Source organism: Dermochelys coriacea, chromosome 16, assembly GCF_009764565.3.
Source record: "Dermochelys coriacea isolate rDerCor1 chromosome 16, rDerCor1.pri.v4, whole genome shotgun sequence".
Taxonomy (NCBI): Eukaryota; Metazoa; Chordata; order Testudines; family Dermochelyidae; genus Dermochelys; species Dermochelys coriacea.
In genome coordinates, this window is record NC_050083.1 from 1,248,920 (window position 1) to 1,271,558 (window position 22,639).

General features: G+C 48.7%; 1 protein-coding gene across 2 annotated transcripts in view; it reads left to right on the plus strand.

The window, feature by feature from the left end:
* The window catches only part of NSMF (NMDA receptor synaptonuclear signaling and neuronal migration factor), an 81,529-nt gene that overhangs the window by 36,106 nt on the left and 22,784 nt on the right, over window positions 1–22,639 (plus strand). Inside the window, exons 4-7 of one of the 2 annotated variants that reach the window (XM_038374976.2) lie at window positions 6,567–6,642; window positions 15,025–15,030; window positions 15,792–15,860; window positions 22,079–22,131. In XM_038374976.2, the coding sequence (XP_038230904.1) occupies window positions 6,567–6,642; window positions 15,025–15,030; window positions 15,792–15,860; window positions 22,079–22,131 (204 nt within the window). The remainder of the gene's footprint in view (window positions 1–6,566; window positions 6,643–15,024; window positions 15,031–15,791; window positions 15,861–22,078; window positions 22,132–22,639) is intronic. The other variant, XM_038374979.2, reaches the window with a different exon arrangement.

Below are 22,639 nucleotides of genomic sequence, written 5' to 3' on the forward strand. Positions count from 1 at the left end.
CCCTAGGTCCTTTTCTGCAAAACTGCTGCCTAGCCACTCGGTTCCTAGTCTTTAGCGGTGCATGGGATTCTTCCGTCCAAAGTGCAGGACTCTGCCCTTGTCCTTGTTGAACCTCATCAGATTTCTTTTGGCCCAACCCTCTAATTTGTCTAGGGCGCTCTGTATCCTATCCCTACCCTCCAGTGTATCTATCTCTCCTCCCAGTTTAGTGTCATCTGCAAACTTGCTGAAGGTGCAATCCATGCCATCCTCCAGATCATTAATGAAGATATTGAACAAAACCAGCCCCAGAACCACCCTTGGGGTACTCCACTTGATACCGGCTGCCAACCAGACATGGAGCCCTTGATCACTATCTGTTGAGCCCAACAATTTAGCCAGCTTTCTATCCACCTTATCATCCATTCATCCAGCCCATACTTCTTTAACTTGCTGGCAAGAATACTGTGGGAGACCATGTCAAAAGCTTTGCTAAAGTCAAGGAACAACACATCCACTGCTTTCCCCTCATCCACAGAGCCAGTTATCTCATCACAGAACGCAAATAGATTAGTCAGGTATCATGTGCCCTTGGTGAATCCATGCTGACTGTTCCTGATCACTTTACTCTCCTCTAAGTGCTTCAGAATTGATTCCTTGAGGACCTCCTCCATGATTTTTCCAGGGACTGAAGTGAGGCTGACTGGCCTGTAGTTCCCCTGATCCTCCTCCTTCCGTTTTTTAAAGATGGGCACTACATTGGCCTTTTTCCACTCATTCGGGACTTCCCCCGATCGCCATGAGTTTTCAAAGATAATGGCCAATGGCTCTGCAATCACATCCGCCAACTCCTTTAGCACTCTTGGGTGCAGTGCATCTGGCCCCATGGACTTGTGCTCATCCAGCTTTTCTAAATAGTCCTGAACCACTTCTTTCTCCACAGAGGGCTGGTCCCTTCCTCCCCATGCTGTGCTGCCCAGTTCAGTAGTTTGGGAGCTGACCTTGTTCGTGAAGTCAGAGGCAAAAAAAGCATTGAGTACATTAGCTTTTTCCACATCCTCTGTCACTAGGTTGCCTCCTTCATTCAGTTCCCTGAGGGAGTCAAAGTCTGCTTTTCTGAAGTCCAGGGTCCGTATTCTGCTGCTCTCCTTTCTTCACTGTGTCAGGATGCTGAACTCGACCATCTCATGGTCACTGCTGCCCAGGTTTCTCTCAGAATGACCAGTGAAAGAGAAAGGAAAGAAGGAAAAATCTGAGCTATGCTAGCATTTCCCAGAATACATTAGCAACTGTTTAAATTATATTATACTGGTTCATTGGATGGCTAGTTATGTCTACAATTTCAACACTTATGGCATATATGATAATGCACTATTATAGAGTCTGGTGTTACTAATATAAAGTTTGGATATATATACAAATTTACATTTGGTCCTTAATATTGTATTTTAACTAAATTATGAACGTTAGTTTTCTGGGCTTTTCTCTACAAACATGAATTTCTTCTGTGTCTGCATGATAATATCAGGTGAATGCTATTTACATACATTTTTTTGAGCCCAAAGGACATGACCTTCCTTTTTGTTTACAAATATTTAGGCTTTCTATTTCAACTTTTTATATATTTTTCCTGTTCACCTTAGTGTGCATCTGCAACCCTATCCCTAATACTAGATATGTTTGTCATTATTATTCAGATAAAAACTAAATAATTTTACTTATTAAATAAATAAGTGTAACTCTTCTGCCTGTTGGAATTGGCAATAACAAGGGTTGGGTTCAATATCTAGAGGTTTCTCTTCAACAATATAACACAAAACCCACTCAAGCCCCCGCCCAGTAACCTGGGACAATTACATATCACCCTCTGGGTGCCTCTAAGAGGCAATACTTCCCCTCTCACAAGCACAGTCTGTGTGTGGAAAATAAACTTTTAATAAAAGGAGGGAACTAACCCAGCATTAATTTGGGAAAACACCACAAACAGGGTTCATAAACATACATCATAAGCAAAAGACAGATCCCCAATAAGTTGGGCAGTGTCCTTTTCCGTCAGGTTCTTAAGTTCAGCAACCAAAGGTACCTTTAACATGCCTGTCCCTTCTCTGCACCCCACTCACAGCTGTTGTCCTAGGTCAGTGCAGACCCAGAGTCCAGAGGTGCGTCTGGAGAGTTCACCTCCTGCCTTGGGTAGAGGGGGGATAAGAAGGCACCTCACTTGCTCCACTGCCTGGGCACTTGCCGCTCTGCTTTGCCAGCCACCCTGCCGATCAGTGCTCCACACCTCCCTGCCAGCCTCTCCGCTGGTTGCCTTGCCGGCCAATCGCCACACCTCTCTGCTGGCCACCTTGCCAGCCACTTGCCAAGCCACCTGGCTGTCTTCAGGCCCCGCCACTTAACACAGCTCTCAGTGATGTCAGCTGCTAGTGGGGAGCCTCACTGCTGGTGCACACTGGGCAGTCTCTTGCATCAGAGACACTGTTCCAAAGCAGGTCTAATGCTCAGACCTAGGTATCAGTCATTTCGGCTCTGCATATAACAAGACTCTCAACTGAGTCTAAATTAGCGCTGTTATTACACAGTGGAGAGAGGCAAGGTCAAGTGGTGTCTGGGGCCCATACCACCAGGCACAGGTGCCTATCCCCACTCACTGGGCTTTGGAACTCATGTCTCCTGCCTAGCAAGTGCCATTTAGTTGAGGTTTCAGAGTAGCAGCCGTGTTAGTCTGTATTCGCAAAAAGAAGAGGAGGACTTGTGGCACCTTAGAGACTGACAAATTTATTTGAGCGTAAGCTTTCATGAGCTACAGCTCACTTCATTGGATGCATCCGTAGCTCACGAAAGCTTATGCTCAAATAAATTTGTTAGTCTCTAGGGTGACAAATGTACTCCTTTTCTTATTTAGTTGAGTGTGAGTCCCTAAATCACATTATGCCAAGTACAGTTCTGCTGCCCTTGATTCACACAAGGATAACAACCCTTTGTTACTCCTGCCCCAATAACAAGGAGACTGGGAATCCAACACCAGCCAAAAGTGACCATTTGGGCAAGCAATCCCATCATGCTGAGCACCTAGGCAGGGTGGGTGGACCGTGCAAACAATATCAGCTCATGAAGTCCTTTTCCACAGCTCACCACTAGGTGTCAGGGGAGAGCTCATTCAGCCTCTGCTTACATAAGTACACCAAACAGAACTTTTGATGTACTAACTAAATTATAGATAATACATTTCTCATTCTTAAAGAAGTAAATATTGATAAGCAAGTAACTACTGCACATATTTTGTTTTTTCCAAAATTCCTATTATTTTCCAGAACTCCCCTGAAAAAACCTGCTTTTTCCCCCTGCCTTCAAAATTTCTGGAAATTTGACACCCCTAGTTTTTGATGGTTGATTCTTAATTGACAGTTTATCATGATCTTGCCAAAACCTTCAATGATCAAACCCCATTATACATATTGGCACCACATCCTGAAAGTTTTTTCAGATCTTGTCTACACTAAAGGTTACTTCAGTATAACTTATGTCACTCAGGGGTGTGAATAATCCATATGCTTGAGCAATGTAAATTACACTGACCTAAGCCTGGCATAGATAGCGCTATGTCAGTGGGAGAGCCTCTGGTGGAAGCAGAAGTTATTAAACTGATGGGAGAGCTCACTCCCATCAGCTTAGAGTAGAGGTGAGCAAACTACGGCCTTCACACCACATCCAGCCCGTGGGCCCATCCTGCCCAGCCCCTGAGCTCCTGGCCAAGGAGGCTAGCCCCCGTCCCATCCCCTGCTGTCCTCCCTCTCCCGCAGCCTCAATGCACTGTGCAGCCAGCACTCTGGCCCTCCATTTCTGTTGGGCAGTGCGGGTGGTGTGACTGCGAGCTCCTGCTGCTCTGAGCAGCATGGTAAGGGGGCAAAGGGGGGAGTTGGATAAGGGGCTGGGGGTCCCGGGGGGCAGTCAGGGGACAGGAATCAGGGGGCGGTTATATTGGTGTTGGAGTTCCAGGGGGGTAAGGGGGTTGTCAGGGGACAGGGAGCAGGGGGAGGTTGGATGGGACAGAGGTTCTGGCAGGGGGGTGTCAGGGGATGGGGAACAGGAGGGGTTGGATAGGTGTGGGTGTCCTGGGGGGGCCTGTCTGGGGGCAGGGGTGTGGATAGGGGTCGGGGCAGTCAGGGGACAGGGAGCAGAGGGGGTTGGATAGGGGGTGGGGCCCTGGGTGGTGGTTAGGGGTGGAGGTCCCAGGAGGGGGTGGTCAGGAGACAAGGAGCGGGGGGGTTGGATGGGTCGGGGGTTCTGAGGGGGGCAGTCAGGGGGCAGGGGCCAGGCTGTTTGGGGAGGCAAAGTCTTCCCTACCTGGCCCTCCAGACAGTTTTGTAACACCGATGTGGCCTTCAGGCCAAAAAGTTTGCCCACCCCTGGCTTAGAGCATCTCCACAACAAGCTGCATCGGTGCAGCTGTGCTGCTGTAAGTGCTGTCGTGTAGATGTAGCCCTCGCCTTCTAGAATTTCACACTTGTACTGTAGTGTTATAGCCTAAGGCAAACCCATGGCGACACAGTGGAAAAGCAACAGATTTCATGAAATATTGCTTAGCAAATCATTCACACATGGCAAGAGCAAAAATTATTGGAACTGTGCTCCTAGCAACGAGTGGAAGCAAGAAATATATTCCCTCATTTCCCCAAAGGCTTGAATTTTAGTGCTGCTCTTGCCCTGCAGAGTAGGGATTCATGGTATGAATTAATGATGCAATATCATCGTGCTGCCTAGCAGTTCAGTCAAAACCAGTCTCATCCCCTTGGTATCTGAACTCCATTCTAGGGGGTTAGGGGCTCTTGTCTCTTGTGCAGCTGCTGATGTGATACTGCCACTGAAAGAAATGTTGAGACATTTCAGGCAATCTGGCTGGCTAATTCAGAGGACATCATTGCCAATTCAGACAACATCACCCTTAGATAATTCCCTATGCTTATGATCATCCTCCAATTTTCACCATACAATAGCAACAACTGCACTGGCTCTAGTCATTTTGTGGGGGTTAACAACTAAGTGGATCCATCAGCTGCAATTTAGGTCATCTGCTTATAGCAACTGGTCATTAAACTCCAGGAAAAGCACTGCACCGCTGTTGTTTTTTGGTTAGATTGATATTTACAACTCTCAGTTTACACTGCAACTCTCAGATTGGGTGGATTATGACCTGCTTTAAGAAAAGGAGAACTTCACGCTTATAAACAAAAGTTTACTCTGCCAGATGAGCCCTGGAGTCTGAAATCCACTCTCTAATTACCAAGCAAGTATAGCAGACACTTCCTGGATGCCACTGCTCCTCAACCCTGACATACTGGAACTTCTTTTAGGAGTTAGAGTATAGCTCAATCCTCCTGTTCACTCTCTCTGCTGAGGCTGGGGACCAAAGGCTGCAATTAATGTCTTTTGTGATGTGGACACCTGTTTATTGGGAAGTAGATCGAGACTAGCAGCTCCCTTCATCCAGGCTATTCCAGGAACTGTTGTCAGATGGTATTGACTGTTGCCCATAATTTTCCTGGTTTGAATCTGAACCAGTGACCTAGAGCTGAAAGCCTCCATAGCATAATCCGATGCATCCGATGAAGTGAGCTGTAGCTCACGAAAGCTTATGCTCTAATAAATTTGTTAGTCTCTAAGGTGCCACAAGTACTCCTTTTCTCATAGCATAATCACAATCCATCACACTATCAGTCCCTGAGGCATCTATTCAGTAGGAGCTCTTCATCTAATTGTGGGATAGGCAGGAATTCAGAGCCTCACCTGATGGCTGTGGGTTTAAGGATCACAAAGAGATATAAAGTGTTTAAGATCTGTGCTCCATTTTGCATTGGTTTCTGTTTGTGCGTCTGGGACAAGCAGACTCAATGCTCAGTAATGATTTTGTTCAAGCTCTTCGTCATTAGCAATGATGTAGAGATTGATGTCCTGTTGCAAGGGAGCTGGGAAAAAAGCAGCCATTGGTTGGTGCAGGTGTTTATACACAGAGGGGGCTAAATGAGTTCTGGGGTGTCTCGGGTGCCTCCAGTCTTCCTATCGAATGTTCCATTTGAATTCTAAAGGAGGGACAATCCAGATATATATGGCCTAGAACTGGTAACATTGCTTCCCAGTTTTCCTATCTCAAGAGACATCTCTCTGCCTAGGATAGCTTCCCTTCAGAGTAACACATTAGGCAAACACACTGGAGACGGTACAGTCCAGTCCATAAAGTACATGGCAGTTACATGTGCACAAACCTACACACATGCACAAACATCTCTAATGTCCCATTTAGCACAGGGCACAGTACTGGTGAGGCTCATGTGTATTTCAAGCTCAGCTGCTCTTTCACATTACTACAGAAGGTAAAAGATAATTTGTGTTGCCATGGAACAAGTAGCAAATTGTGTTCAGGATTCTTTCCTATGAATGGAAAGAAACTGCCAGCCTTGAAGCGTGTTTGGTTGTTGAGAAGAGATGCAGCGGGAGACTGTTTTGGAAGATGTTTCCATCACTAACTACATCTGTGTGAAACCCATGTATGTCTGGTGGACACTCAGTGTTAGCTCTGTCTCTTCCAGGTGATGTTCCCATACGGACCTGGTTCCCCAAGGAGAACCTCTTCAGTTTTCAAACTGCTACTACAACTATGCAAGCGTAAGTGGCTGTTGCTGCACCAACCTCTTTTCTCATAGTTAGTGTGGGCCCATGCACAACTGCGTCTTACAGTGTCAAAGCTTCAGACAGCCAAGTTCTGTGTCTGGCACAATGGTATGTTTGGGTGGGCAGGGTGGTGAGTGTTGACCTAGACCATAACACAGTCGTTTTCCTTCTCCCGTCTTCACTTACTTGCTTATTCAGGCTCATTCACTACTTCAGTTATTCATTCGCTCTCCCTGGTTTACTCAGGTTAGGTCTACGTTAGATCTACTATACTAGGTCTACTACAGCACCTGACAGCATAATACTCCACCTTCGCGGGAGGCAGAAGCTATGTTTGGGGGAGGGTGTCTTTTGCACACTCCTGAGCGATGTAAGTTAGATCGACTTAAGTGGTAGTGTAGACGCCCTCTGACTCATTATTCCCCCCCTTTGTTAACTTCTTTCTTCTTTAGCTTTCAATTTATTATGTGCTTCCTCTGCTTGGTGTGTGGGCAGCACACCCTGGCTTGTGGCCTGCGGAGAGAGCTGCCTGTGATGTTATTCCTGCAGGAGTGTCAACCCAGGCACTTCTCAGTTGCTTCTTTTGCTCCTGCTACCTCAGCTGAGGCCATGGGACTAGGTGGCTTTTGCTCTTGTCACAGCTGGGGGAGGCCCTGGGCTCCACAGCACTGGCACGGGGCCTGCGAATGAGCAAGAGAGACAAAGACATAAACTAACCAGAGTGGAGAGATCTGATCTGAATTAGGAGCAGCTTTGTTCCCTTCCAGCCTCCACTTGCGCTCAGTTGCCCCCAGATTATTGTGTGTTGGGAGGAAATTGTCACTGGGAGGCTGAGTAGAGCTGGAATTGGCTCTCATCAAGGCCATTGACAGGAACATTTTTCTTTCCTTAATGAAATCCCTGAAATGTTTCCCATTAGGCTGAAATAACAAGAGTATTCCAGTGACATGTGATGGAGAGGGAAACTGAAGAAGCCTTTTCCCCACTCTAATGCTCTTCCCCCTCTCCTGCCACAACTTCCCCATCTTCACTGTCCCCTTCTCTTCCTCTCCATTGCTCCCTCTTCTCTCCACTTCTCCCGCTCTCTGTGTGAGGGATTGCAGGTCTCAAACCCGGTCCATAGGCAGTGCTCAGACCATGGCTGCCACCTGGCAGCTCACCAGAGCCCATGGTGAAGGGGTCTAGTGGAGCTCTAGCTCACCAAGGGCTCTGGCTACAAAGCTCCTGATTAGGGGAGATGCCCCACCAAATGGCCTGGACACACTACTGAAGCCAGAAGGAGGCACAGGAAGTTGCCTGAGTAACTAGGTGAATCCAAGGCTAGCTACCAGCATGGACCCAGCTTACTAGCCAGTCTTCTGAGCCCTGCTTTCCCACCAGTTCCTGCCCTCCTCAACTCAGATCCCCAACTGCCCGCGGTTTCTGCTTTCCTGCCTTGCTCCAGGTCCCTGTTCCTGTGCCCTATGCCCAGCTAGCAACTCCAGCTCTGACACTTGGCTTGACTCCAGCTCAAGCTCATCCCCTGACTCTTACTCCAACTTCAACCCTTGGCTTGTCTTCTGACTCTGTCTCTGACACCTGGTTCGGTTCCTGGCTCTCAACTCTATCCATTACACCTGGCCGCCCATTGTCCCAGTCCTTACAGCTTGCTCGGGCCACTATCTACTCCTCCTAGTGGGCCCAGCTGAGGATGGACCTACTGAAGTTTCTCATACCCCTGGAGCCATCAGTGCTGCACAAGCAGGTGATCTGCTTCCAGACAGGCAACTGAGTATTGCAGGGATAGTACTTGCAGCTGGCTGCTGAGAATCAGGCATTGTGAGAGCAAGCCCATCAACTCCAAGCAGAGAACGCTGTGCTTCGGGGTTCATCTGGCTGTGCTGTCACACAAGCTGGGACCTGCTGTTCCACTGCCTGAGTGCTTTGAAGGGAACTGCTCCAAATCTCGAGGCTTCCTGAACTTCATGAGCTCTTGTTCTTGCTTCATCCGCAGACATACTCTTCTGACAAGGCCAAGGTGGGCCAGATAGTCAGCCTGCTGACTGGGGAGGCATTGGATTGGGCCTCCACCCTGTTGGTAGCCAGCAGTCCTCTGTCAAACTGGGATGCCCTCCAGTAGGCAATATCAACCATTTTTGACAGCTCCAACTACACCTCCCCTCCCCTTTGGATTCTGCTCTGCCAGTTGAGTCAATGCAAGTAGAATTACAGAATCATAGGATTGGAAGTGACCTTCAGAGATCATCTAGTCCAGTCTCTTGCACTCATGGCAGGACTAAGTATTATCTAGACCAAGTAGACTGGTGCACTGGCATCTCACCCCTGAAGAGAGGGATTGCAAGTGATGCCTGTGTTACCACTGTGTCAAGCTGGGCCATGCTATCTCCAGTTGCCCCATGAGGAACCCAGCCTGAAGGAATATGTGAAACAAGCCAGCCCAGGCTAAGTGAAGATGGCTAGCTTGGGCACCTGACAGAATGGTCCCCTGATCCCTGAACTGAGGTCCTGACAGGAATGTGTGCTGGCTCCTGGCAACTGGGACTGTACCCACAAGTACCACGTGAGTTACAAATCCCGAGACACCCCCAACCACTTCCTCTGCAGTGGGCCCTCTTTGACTTGGGTGCAGCAGACAACTTTATCAATGCAGAAGCCACCAGGTCACTACAGATTTCCCTGTGGTCCAGACCTAGTAGCAGTAATTGACAGGTCCATCTTATCCTCCAAGCCAGTGGCCACCGAAACTGTCCCTCTCCAAGTTCCTATCCACAGGCTTTGAGAGATCTTACCGTTCAGTGCCATCCATTCCCAGCACTTTCCTCTGATCCTGGGCATCTCATGGCTGGCCCTCCACAACCCCCTTATCCACTGGCATGAACTAAAAGTCAGCTTTCTCTCAGAATTCTACCGGCAGCACTGCTTAACCCCAGGAAATGGGCAGCAAACAGAACTTTCCCTGCTGATCCCAGTCCTTAACTCCAACCCAAATACAGTGATTACAATGAGAAAAAAAGACGCAGACGTCTTTCTCCAGCACAGGGACTGTGATTGCCCAGTCAAGCTACAACCCAGGGTAAAAGTTCTGTTCAGGCATACACATGCCATGTCTGAACCCTAACCATCTGCTCTGCACAGCTACCTTTTAGGAGAACCTAGCCATGGGTTTATTCATAAATCCACCTCACGCATTTAAAAGGTGGTCGCTTCTGACTAGGCATGGATTATTGGAGGCTGAATCCGTTTATTATTAGAAACCAATCTCCATTACCACTGATCCCCAAGCTAATGGACTACATGAGCACTGCTTGGGTGTACACAAAGCTAGTCCTCTGGGGAGAATATAATCTGGGATATGTTAGAGCTGGGAATGAATGGAAGACTGCCTTTCAAACTTGTTATAGTCACTTTGACTATCTTGTGGCGCCCTGTGGTTTGACAAGCATGCCTGCAATGTTCCAACATTTTATTAATGATGTACTCCAAGACATTCTGGGCCAATACGTGGTAGCTCACCTGGACGACACACTTATTTTTTCAGACAATGCTGAATAACACACCATGTACAATCCATTCCATCCTGAAGAGGCTGCACTAACATGGCCTCTATGCTAAACTAGAAAAATGCACCTTTGATCAGTACCCCAAAGAATTTCAGGGGTTCAGCCAATCCCCCACTGATACTGAAATGGACCTGTTCAAGGTAAAGGTAGTCTTCGCATGGGCAGCACATGGTACATTTGTGTCCTATGGTGTTTTCTGGGGCTGCAAACATCTATTGGCAGTTCATCACAAGGTTTTCAAATGGATTGCCCTTTCATGACTCTGCTCTGCAAAAACACCAGATTCCTCTGGTCTCCCAAGGTCAAGCAGGCCTTTGAGCAATTAAAATTCGCATTTACCACCACTCCTTTATTGGTCAACCCTGATACCACGCAAGCCATCATAATAGAAATGGATGCTTCCAACTTGGTCATAGGAGGAGTGCTATCCCAAAGACGTGGTCCTCAACTATTGCTATATTCACATGCCTTTTAGTCCAGGAAAGTCACACATGGTAGTTCAGACTGCCTTTGAAGAGTGGCACCACTTATCTAGAAGGGGACCGGTACCCTGTCCAGGTATACACTGATCATAAGAACCTGAACTATTTGCATAGGGCTAAGGCCCTCTACCAACAACATCAGTGGGCCTTATTCTTTTTATGCTTCTGTAATCTCCTATTGTCCAGGACTCAAAAATAGCAAGATCAATGCCCTATCCCAGAAGGGAAAATGTTATACTGATCCAAAGGGCTCAAACCCTAAAACTTCCTGCATCCTCAAATCTCATAACTTTCTGTGCCTGGCTCCCCGCCAAGACCTGTTTAACCCTCACACAATCAGTGTCAGCCATAATTAGGGAACCCCACAATGTCCAAGTTGGGGTAACTTATGTGAAAGGGCATATATACATTCCCCCTGGACCTCTGAGGACTACAACCCTACAAGCATGTGACAACTCACACCCACTCCAAGATACCACACAATAATCCCCTAACACTCTTTCAACCCCTCAAGGCTCCACCTGGCCCCTAGAAGTCATTGCCCCAGATTTTGTAGTAGAACTACCAGAGTCCAGTGGCTTCATGACTGTTCCGACACTCATGGACTATTTCACAAAGATGGCTCATTTTGTCCCCTGCATTGGCCTACCCTTTCCCAGGAAGCCTTCCAGCTCTGGGTGGATCAAGTTGTCTGCCTCCATGGCCTCCCAGAGCACATCATCTCTAACCATGGTACTCAATTTATTTCCTGCTTCTGGCAAGAAGCTCTCCAGATTTTGGGCATCTGCTCCTGTCTCTCCTCTGCCCATCACCCTGAGACAACTGTCAAACAGAACCAACCAGATCCTGAAGCAGTATCTTCAATGCTACATAAACTTCCCACCAGAATGTCTGGTCCTTGCTGGAATGCTGTTATGTTCTTACCTGAGACAGAGTTCACGTACAATAATGCAGAACTCCCCTCTAGAGAACAAAGCCCTTTATTTTCAAACTATAGGTTCCACCCTCAGTTTTACTTGGAGCTACCACAACTTCTCAAACCCAGCAACCCTGGATTGGATACAACAGAAATGTCAAACCCAAGATTACCTAAAGGTTCACCTGGAAGATGCCAAGAGCTACAAATAATATGAGACTGTTGATGACAGGAGGGCCTGTGTTTTCAGTAGGCCAGAGGATATGGCTCTTAATGAAAAACCTATACCCGGAAGGCTATCTAGAAAATTGGACTTCCATTTCCTTGGCTTCTACTGAGCTCACCTGCAAATTAATCCAGTCACATCACTCAATTTAACACATTCCCTCTGAATACACCCAGTTTCCCGTATCTCTTCTGAAACCCTACATTCAGGACCCATTCCCTCATCGATCCTCACTCTACACCTTCCCCCCCAATACGTGTTCAATCCCACTATGAGTATATTGTCCACGAGATGCTTGAGGCCAGAATCAGATGCGGGGAGACTCTGGTATCTTGTGGACTGGAAAGGCTACAATCCTGAAGAAAGCTCCTGTGAACCGGTGGAGAACATCCATGCCCCTGACCTGGTAAATACCTTCCACAAAAATTGCCCCTGGAAACCTGTCTCACTGCTACCTGGGGTGGGAGAGGGGCGATGTGAGGGATCATGGGTTTTGAATGCAGGAGAAGGGGACTAGCGGAGTTGGAGCTCTAGCTCACCAAGAGCTCTGCCTACAAAGCTCCTGTTTGGGAGGAGATGTCCAGCCCCACCGATTAGCCTGGATGCTCTACGCTAACCAGGAGGAGGCACAGGAAGTTGTCTGAGCAACTAGGTGAATTCCTGGCTGGCTGCCAGTCACTACAACTCTACCTATTGGCCTAACTCCTGAGCCTGCCTTCCTGGCTGTTCCTGATTCCTGCCGTCCTTATCCCACATCTGCATTTCCCTCATTTCTTCGCTCCGGGTCCTTGCTCCTATGCCACACCCCTGGCTCCCACCCTGGCTCCAACCCTCGGCTTGACCCCGATTATGGCTCTGGCTCTGATCCCTGACTCCCAACTCTAATCATTAAGCATGCCTGCCCGTGCCCCGTCCTTGCACTCTGATCCTTTCTCCACCTCGGTACTGAGGGGATAATTCCAGCTTTGAAAAGAAGCCAAAAGTTTTTCCTGGGATGTTCCTGAAGCCACATCAGAAATGTCAGGGGCCAGCTCTCTGATGGCAGGTAGATGCCCAAGGAAGTGATGAGGAGTAGGGTCGGTACAGGAGGAACTAGTTGCTGAGGTGTGGAAGAGGTCCAGACCAGAGAACAGTTTTCACCCACCACCTGAACTGGGCCCTGCATCGCTTGCCTGGCATATGAGCCTACACAGGGGAAACACTTCCTGATCAGAGCTGGTTGGCTGGTTCTGATTAAGAGCTGTGGGTGGGTTCAGATTGCATTTTTTGGCATGCTAGTCTCACCCCTGGGGATGAGTATGAGCTTCTTCATTCTGTGTCTGCCACCTTTACTGTGCTCCTGTCCTCATGTAGCTTTTTTGCCCTTCTCGTCCTTCATGACCCTTCTTAAGGCTGAGAAGGCAGGGCACGTGGAACCCATCAGCACCACCTGCCATCTAATGCTGCTGCCTCAGGCAGGCTGGGCATGTTAGAAATAGCTTAGATAGATAGATAGATTAGATAGGCAGGCAGGTTTAAGGAGCCCCAATGTGCTGTCTTAGAGGCTAATTTCATGGATTCTCACTTCACTGTCTGCAAATAGCAACTGATAAATATTTGCAATAAGCTGTATTTCACAGACTTACTCTAATAAACCAAAATGCCCACAAAGCAAGCAGGCATTTCCTCTGCCTCTGGGAGCATCCTCCACTGTCTCCAGTCATCTTCGCTACGTGACATGGGAATGGTTAGACTGCTGAGAGTCAGAAGGGACCCCTCCGAGCTTTTCTGAAAACAGATCCCTAGAAATGGAGCTGTGAGAGTCTGAATCAATCATCTTTCTGTGAGGAAAGCTACTTTAAGGACACTTTCTGGAAAGGACCCAAGGAAACGTGGAGCTATCTTGATTAAAATGTCTGGGTATTCAACTCTGTTCCTTAAATCCAAGGAGATCCCAGAGATGTCTCTGAGTCCCCAGGCTCCCTTTCCAAGGACGGTGGTGTTAGGGTAATATGAACATTGTCTGCTCCTGTATCCTGTGAAATTTATAGTACAGCCATGTCGACCTTCCTCTGGAGAATATATACCCTGCAAGCCAGGACAAGCCTTTGTCCCTTTGTGGGGAAGCGGCCACTTGAGTCCAATGGGTCACATTCAGGTGTCACACTGGTGTAAGCACATCCTATGGGCTTCAATTTTTATTATTATTTAATGTGGGGAGGGATAGCTCAGTGGTTTGAGCATTGGCCTGCTAAACCTAGGGTTGTGAGTTCAATCCTTGAGGGGGCCATTTAGGGATTTGGGGCAAAAATTGGGGATTTGTCCTGCTTTGAGCAGGGGGTTGGACTGGATGACCTCCTGAGGTCCCTTCCAACCTTGGTATTCTATGATTTGATGTGTTTATTGTAGTACTGCCTAAGGACCAACCAAGAAAGGGACCCCATTATGCTAGATGCTGTATAGAGAGTAGCAGACAGAGCTGACAATTCTAAACACACCAGGCAGACACTGGGTAGGGAAGGGACAGAGCACACTGGCAGATTGACCCATCACATGATGGCAAATGTCATGCCAGTGCCATGGTTTATTTTTTGGTGGGTTGACATATGAGGGGATCAGTTACTGGAAAGAAAAGGGAAGAGAAGAGGCCGAGAGGGTCCTTGAGTGGAGAAGAGGGTAAGAGGGGCAGGTGTGGAGCGAAGAGACTGTGAGGGAAGGCAGTTGGAGCAAACATCCAATCAGCACAGGGCAGGGACAGTCTGGGCAAACCCACAGAAGTTCTTAGAATGTCCAAAGGTCCCGGCTTCGGCTGCTTCTGCCGGCGACCGACCAGCTGGGGGCTCTGGCTGGCTCCTCTCTGCAGCCCACATAGCGAAGGTGTGGAAGGCACCACCTGGGTCTTCTTGCTCCCAGAGCATGGGGAGTTTCCCCTGCATGGTTCTGGCTCCAGGGGAATGTGGTGGTCTTGGCTGGGCCTGATTTTACTCTTCCCTGCCAGTTCAGGGGTGACTAGGTCACATGCTGTCTCCCAGAGTTTGTATTTCACAATCAGGCTCTGACTTGGAGATCTTTTGAAGAGGCCATTTCCTCCCATTCCTCAGAAACATTTGCCCCTCTCTAATGAGGATTCAATATGCAGAATGCCCGGCAGTGGCTGAGCACTAATGCACGTCTCTTCTCTTTTCCTTTTTCTGGTTCTCCTGGGATCTCTAGCATCTCGTAAGTACAGCCTTTGTTTCTGTTTCCTTGTTTGTTGACCTCTTGGACAGAACACCCCCCCCCATCTCATTTTTCTCTAGGGCTTCCCCTGCTTGAAGGCTGCATGGTCAGCTTACCAGATGATTGATGGCTGCACCTGGATGCCTAAATAGAACAGATTTCAGTCACCCTCATCTCTAACATGGAGACTACAGGTCCCAGCATGCTTTGTCCTAACTTGATCCAGGCAAGAACAAATGTTGCCATAGGTGCTAGATCTAGGGTTGCTGGGGAGGGGGGCTGCCTCACCCTCTGGCTTGAAGTGGATTCCATCATACAGAGGGTTTACAGTTTAGTTCAGTGGCTCTCAGCACCTCCCGCCCTCTACAAATTGTTTCAGCACCCCTGGGTGTTGCATGCTGGATCTGTAGTCTCTAAGGTCCAAATCTCCATGTTAAGAGTGAGGGCTAGTGTCAGTCATTTTGCAGGCCATACTTTGGGTATCCTTGTGCTAGCTTTGGGAGCAGCCACCTTCCCAGCCTCCTGTAACAATTGTAAATAACCAGTACACAATGGTTTGATGGTCTCCTCTCAGCCAGTCTCTGACTTCTGTATGGTTCCATGTGTCCTGGGTCTCTTCCGCAGAGCCAGCATGTTGTGTTGGGAGGGTCATGCCTCTCTCTCTGTTGTCTGGTGAGAGCTTGCTCTCTCTGTCTGTCTGTTTCTTGTCATCTTCAGTTCAAAGCTGTGTAGTTGGTTAATGGCTTAAAATGGTTTCCCAGGGCATTCAGGGGCTACGCAGAGAGGAAGAGACGGAAACGAGAAAATGATTCGGCAGCTGTTATTCAGAGGTAGGGCCTGTTTTCCTGTAACCTTGCCTGGCGTTGCATGGGCCCGTCGGGTGTCATCAGTGACGCTTGATGATGTTGAACATGGTTGTCCCTTGTCTGTGTTGCTGTTTTAGTGAGGATGCTAGAGGTGGCCATGCTGAAAGTCTGCAGGGCAATGAGGCTGTGGTAAGCAAGCTAGCCAGTCTCCAGTCTTCTTAAAGGGACACTGTCAAGTACTTTAAGCTCCAAATCAAAACAGACAGGATCTTAAAGCTCAGATATGTAACAATATAGGTGCATAACTTACAGATGCAATGAATTATATGGCTACAAAAACTCTGTGTGATGATGGCCAGTTAAATGCCTAGCGAGTCATTTCCATTTACAGTTGTTGAACTTTCTAATGTCACAAATGCACCAGCACGTGTGTATTTTTGGCAACTGGATGGGCAGGATAAATCTCTGAATTAATGACAGCTGTTAAAAACAGCCATATTCACTGCAGTTCTATTCAAAGCAAAGGGAGAAAAAAATCAATGTTTCTGCAACACAAAAGGAAGAAATTGGCAGGGAAGAGAAGGCATTTTCTAGTGTCTAAAGTTTTCTTTTTTATCAGCAATGGAGAGAAATGAGAGACGATTACAGACTCTATAAATGACTAGACAGTGTTTCTTTAAAAAGGAGATGGCTGAGAGTTCTCTAGATGGCGATATGTCTGTGTTAGAAAAGAGAGAGTCATCATTGTTCACCCAGCCTGGCAGTATTTGAGCTGTGCACCTGCCATGGATGTACACAGCAGTCAGGTAATTCGGTTTCTGGGCCCTGCCCTGAGTAGTTAGAGGAGAGAGTAAATGGAGGGTAGAGTGATGCGGTCTTTGTGGTAGTATGCAATGCATCTCCTTACCTCCCACAGACCCTAGGGATCAGGGCAGGTTGTGGGGTCCAAGTTGGTTTGCATTCTCTCTTGTGGTGGAGAAGAGAGAGGATTTGGTTGCAATGAATAAAGTAGATTCATTACTGAGGCTGCAGGACATAGCCAGGCCTCGTGGTTCTCTCTGGCTCTTAGTACCCCGTCTAACTGTGCTGCCTGCCCAGAACTAAGGAGTCAGTGCCATAAAGTGGAGCTCTCTATTCAATCCCAGAGCCTCCTCCATCTCAGACGTTCAATCCAGAGTCCTTTCCACTGTCAGGAGGAGGTGTAAGAATGTAAGCAGTGGGATTGGAGCTCCAGCATTGTGCTAACCATGAAAATGCATCTGGTGCATGGGCAAAAACACTGCCTCGGTTGCTGGACTTGCACCTTGGCATTGTACGTCCCTGTTAAAAGGGGCATGTGCCAGTGGAACCCTGGTGCTTGAGACTGCCTCAGGCAGCAACTGCAGGGGATTGGAGGGGTCCATGGTGGTTGCACAGTTAAATGTCAGGATTGTCGGGCTTAGTCCAAGAGAGCTGGCTGTAAAAAAGCCTTATAGAGGGCACAGGAACAAACCATCCCAATGAGTAGAAAAAATCGCAAATATGGCAGGCGAACAGCTTGGCTTAACAGAGAAATCTTTGGTGAGCTTAAACACAAAAAGGAAGCTTACAAGAAGTGGAAACTTGGAAGACGACTAGGGAGGAGTATAAAAATATTGCTTGAGCATGCAGGGGTGTAATCAGGAAGGCCAAAGCACAACTGGAGTTGCAGCTAGCAAGGGATGTGAAGGGTAACAAGAAGGGTTTCTACAGGTATGTTAGCAACAAAAGAAGGTCAAGGAAAGTGTGGGACCCTTACTGAATGGGGGAGGCAACCTAGTGACAGATGATGTGGAAAAAGCGGAAGTACTCAATGCTCTTTCTGCCTTGATCTTCACAGACAAGGTCAGTTCCCAGCCTGCTGCACTGGGCAGCATAGTATGGGGAGGAGGTGAGCAGCCCGCAGTGGTGAAAGAACAAGTTAAGAACTATTTAGAAAAGCTGGACATGTGCAAGTCCATAGGGCCGGATGCGCTGCATCCAAGGGTGCTGAGGGACTTGGCTGATGTGATTGCAGGGCAAATGGCCATTATCTTTGAAAACTCATGGTGATTGGGGGAGGTCCTGGGGGATGATTGGAAAAAGGCAAATATAGTGCCCATCTTTAAAAAAGAGAAGAAGGAGAATCCGGGGAACTACACACTGGTCAGCCTCACCTCAGTTCCTGGAAAAATCATGGAGCAAGTCCTCAAGGAATCCATTTTGAAGTACTTGGAGGACAGGAAGGTGATTGGGAACAGTCAACATGGATTCACCAAGGGCAAGTCATGCCTGACCAACCTGATTGCCTTCTATGATGAGATAACTGGCACTGCATATCTGCAGTGGGATATCTGGGAAAGTGGTGGATGTGATATGCCTTGACTTTAGCAAAGCTTTTGATACGATCTCCCACAGTATTCTTGCCAGCAAGTTAAAGAAGTATGGATTGGATGAATGGACTATAAGGTGGATAGAAAGCTGGCTAGATCATCAGGCTCAACGGGTAGTGATCAATGGCTCGATGTCTAGCTGGAAGCCAATATCAAGCGGAGTTTCCCAGGGATCAGTCCTGGGGGCTTCATTAATGATCTGGATGATGGGATGGATTGCACTCTCAGCAAGTTCGCGGATGACACTAAGCTGTGGGGAGAGGTAGATACTCTAGAGGGTAGGGATAAGGTCCAGAGTGACATAGACAAATTGGAGGATTGGGCCAAAAGAAAATCTGACGAGGTTCAACAAGGATAAGTGCATAGTTCTGCACTTAGTATGGAAGAATCACATGCACTGCTACAGGCTGGAGACGACTGGCTAAGCGGCAGTTCTGCAGAAAAGGACTTTGGGGATTACAGTGGACGAGAAGCTGGATATGACTCAACAGTGTGCCTTTGTTGCCAAGAAGGCTAACGGCATATTGGGCTGCATTAGTAGGAGCATTGCCAGCAGATTGAGGAAAGTGATTATTCCCCTCTATTTGGCACTGGTGAGGCCACATCTGGAGTATTGTGTCCAGTTTTGGGCCCCCCACTACAGAAAGGATGTGGACAAATTGGAGAGAGTCCAGCGGAGGGCAATAAAAATGATTAGGGGGGTGGGGCACATGATTTGTGAGGAGAGGCTGAGGGAACTGGGATTATTTGGTCTGCAGAAGAGAAGAGTGAGGGGGGGATTTGATAGCAGCCTTCAACTACCTGAAGGGGGGTTCCAAAGAGGATGGAGCTCGGCTGTTCTCAGTGGTGGCAGATGACAGAACAAGGATCAATGGTCTCAAGTTGCAGTAGGGGAGGTTTAGGTTGGATATTAGGAAAAACTATTTCACTAGGAGGGTGGTGAAGCACTGGAATGGGTTCCCTAGGGAGGCGGTGGAATTTACATCCTTAGAGGTTTTTAAGGCCCAGCTTGACAAACCCTGGCTGGGATGATTTAGTTCGTGTTGGTCCTGCTTTGAGCAGGGGGTTGGAATAGATGACCTTTGGAGTTCTCTTCCAACCCTAATCTTCTATGAAAATTCCTCAATCCAGACAGACCTGCCTGCTGTGTAGTGTGGGAAATTGTACCCTGGGATGGGCTGCATCTGTCTCAAGAATCTCTTGGATGGAATGCCTTCCAGGGTATGGAGTCGTGGCTGTAGAGACTGTGGTGGCAAGTTGGTGCTGGCAGTATCAGCGATATTTAGGAAGACAAATAACAAATAGCGTCTCTTTCCATTTTTAACTTAACTGCTGCTTATTGCGTTTGGATGGATGAAGAGATTTTTGACCAGTTAAAAGATCAGACTGTGTTGTATTGGTGTTGATAATTCACCCAATCCCCCACACCACATGAGTCCTGGGTAGGGGCCACCACATCTCCTGTGACTTCCGCTCCTCCAAGGGTAAATGCTGCTGCTCCTTGCCTCTTCGGCTGCTCCTAATGGATAAGGACAGAAGTCAGACACAAGACAGAGTGACACATTTGCACAAGTCAGTAAGGATGGAGGGGCCCGGCTTGCTTCCCTGAAGGCAGCTAGGTGGGGTCATGTCACTCCTTTCCAGAGCATTTCTTTCTAGAGGGGCGGGAGCAGGGATCCTTTTACTACCATGTTTACGCTCCTGATCTCCCATGGGCTTTGTGTCATGGTGACCTTCCCTCCAGCTCTGGAGAGTGGGATACAGCTCCCACAAGAGCCTGTTAGTGCTGCTCTCAGCACTTCTCAGGGGATGTCTCTGGAGTGCAGCCCAGAGCTCTCACTTAGGGACAGATCATGCTGTCCTTGTAGTTTTCAGCACAGTGAGAGAATGTTATCATATTGCAGAGCCCTGTTCCCAGGGGGCTGGGCCCATCCTGCAAGGGGAGCTGAGCATTTGACAGAATTTTTTGCTAATGCCACAGCTGGTTACAGCAGACTGGGTGGTTGAGATTAGCACTGAGTGGTTCGAATGCATGTTAGCTCTGGCAGGGAAGGGCAAACATTTGGGCATTAACTTGGTACAACGTAAGTTTGAAAGCTGCATTTTACTGGGCTCCCTCCAGAAATGTGCCCATTTCCTTTTGAGAATGACATGTTACACTGACATCTGACGTGTAATCAGATCTGACACCTCTGGCCGGGCACTGGCCAGTTGCCACAGGGATCAGGAAGGAATCCTGCCCCCACTCCATATAGAGCACTGCACAATAGCCAGGGGCAGTATGTGTTTAGGAAGCCACAAGTCTAGGTCAGAGCCGGGGACTGGATACCCATCTAAAAGGGACCAGAGGCCTGACTCAGGATAGTGAATATTGTGACCTCCCGATAAAGCTGATCAGTCCTGCCAGGTGCCAGATGAATGTAATTTACACACCAAGGAGCCAGACAGAGAAGCAAGTTGAAGTAGGATGGAGGCTTTTCTTTGCCCCTCCCACATGTGTGAATTACATCCGCTGAGTCCCCTTGGAGCCAGCTCTGACGTACTGCTCTGTGCTCACTGTCGTGAGCAGGTGTGAGCCTCAGTGAGTCCGTGTCAGTCTTGGGGAACCTAGAGATGGCACAGCGTACCCTCGGGGCTCCGTCTACATTTGGGCCTCGGCCTTGGTCTCTCTTAGGGCATATTTACATAGCCCGCGGCAGCAAGCTCCCAACCTGGGCTGATAGAAGTGGTCTAGTGCCCTGACAATGGCTGTGTAGACTGCACCTTGAAGTTGCAACTCAGGCTGAGGCTTGAACTCTGAAGCATGGGGAGGGGGCTGGGCTCCTAAACTCAGTCCCCACTCGAGCTGTAACTTAAAGTGCTGTCTACACAGCTATTAAGAGCGCTAGTGTGAGCCCCACTATCGTCTGGTGCTGGGAGGCTCTCGGCGGCTGCTGACACTCAAGTCTGATTTGTATAGAACTGTGTCTGGGATGATTTCCTTGGGGAAGTTGCCATGTATCAAGGTGCCATCTTGCGGCATCCTTTACCTCTGGGGGTCTCTGCTTCCTCTGTATCCCCACCCATCCCCTGGCCTGTGAATCCCAAGCAGGAAGGTACATGCTGAGAGAGGCACTATTAGCAAGTAGAGGCGAAACACCTGCCCATAGGGAACCTTCCTGCTTCATGACTTGTCACATTCTGCGGGGCAATCCAGACCAGTGAGGGGTTGTCACCACCTGCCCTGACCCTGGAGTGGAATTTAAAATGGAAGAGGCCCCTGGGGTCAACGCAGAAACCTACCTGCCTAGCGTTCAAGTCACTAATGTTAGTGAATGTTACCACTGGAAGCACCCCCAAATGTGCTTTGGGAATGGACAGAGCTGTGAGTGTGGCGCGAGCATGGGGGGGTGAAGAGGATCTCTGCACTCCTGCTGTACTGTCTGGGGTAGGGAGGAGTAGGATACCTGCCTTTGGTTTCCAAGTGGATGGGAAGAGTTGGCAGCTCCTCGAGCCCTTTACCAGCTAAGGTGGAAGCATGCTCGGGGCTGTGGGGAGACAGGTGGGGAAACGTGACTCAAGGAGAGTGGAGGCAACAGCCCAGAGGAAGCTGTGTGAGGATGCTGATGCACAGCAGCTCTGTGGCACAGGGTTTGAAAGGGAACACAGCCACTTCCCTCAGCTGGCAGACGAGCCCCACCCTGGCCACTGAACAAATGCAGCTGGAGTTGCTCTGGGAGTTCTGCTATGTGTGACTGCACTTAAATGCCTGGAAAATGGGAACCTGCCCCCCACCCTCCCGCTGCTACTGCTTGGGCCAGTTGGCTACTGACTCCAGCGCTCATCACTGAGTTTGTGTTGCTTTTCTTTCAGGAATTTTCGGAAGCATTTGCGCATGGTGGGGAGCCGCCGGGTGAAAGCTCAAAGTGAGTGAGAAGCTGCAAGGCTTGGCCGGAAGGTGGGAGGCAGAGGATTAATGCTGATGGGATGTGGGGCTGGAGAAAGGTGCTGAGGAACTAGATTCCTCTGTAATTAGTCACTGTTTTGCTGTCTGTTGTTAGCAGAGGACTGGAAAGCACCTGGCACGGGCGCTGAGGAGGGGTTTTCCTCCCTCACACTGCTGTGTGTAGCGAAGAGAAGAGAAGGCCAGCTGGTCTCCCAAGCCTCCACACACACCAATATATCATAGAATATCAGGGCTGGAAGGGACCTCAGGAGGTCATCTAGTCCACCCCCCGTTCAAAGCAGGACCAATCCCCAATTTTTGCCCCAGATCCCTAAATGGCCCCCTCAAGGATTGAACTCACAACCCTGGGTTTAGCAGGCCAATGCTCAAACCACTGAGCTATCCCTCCCCCCATATATGACACTGGCCTTTAACTGTGTTCGCATAGCATACCAGGCAGTGTGACGTGATATAGGCCCCTTCCCCTG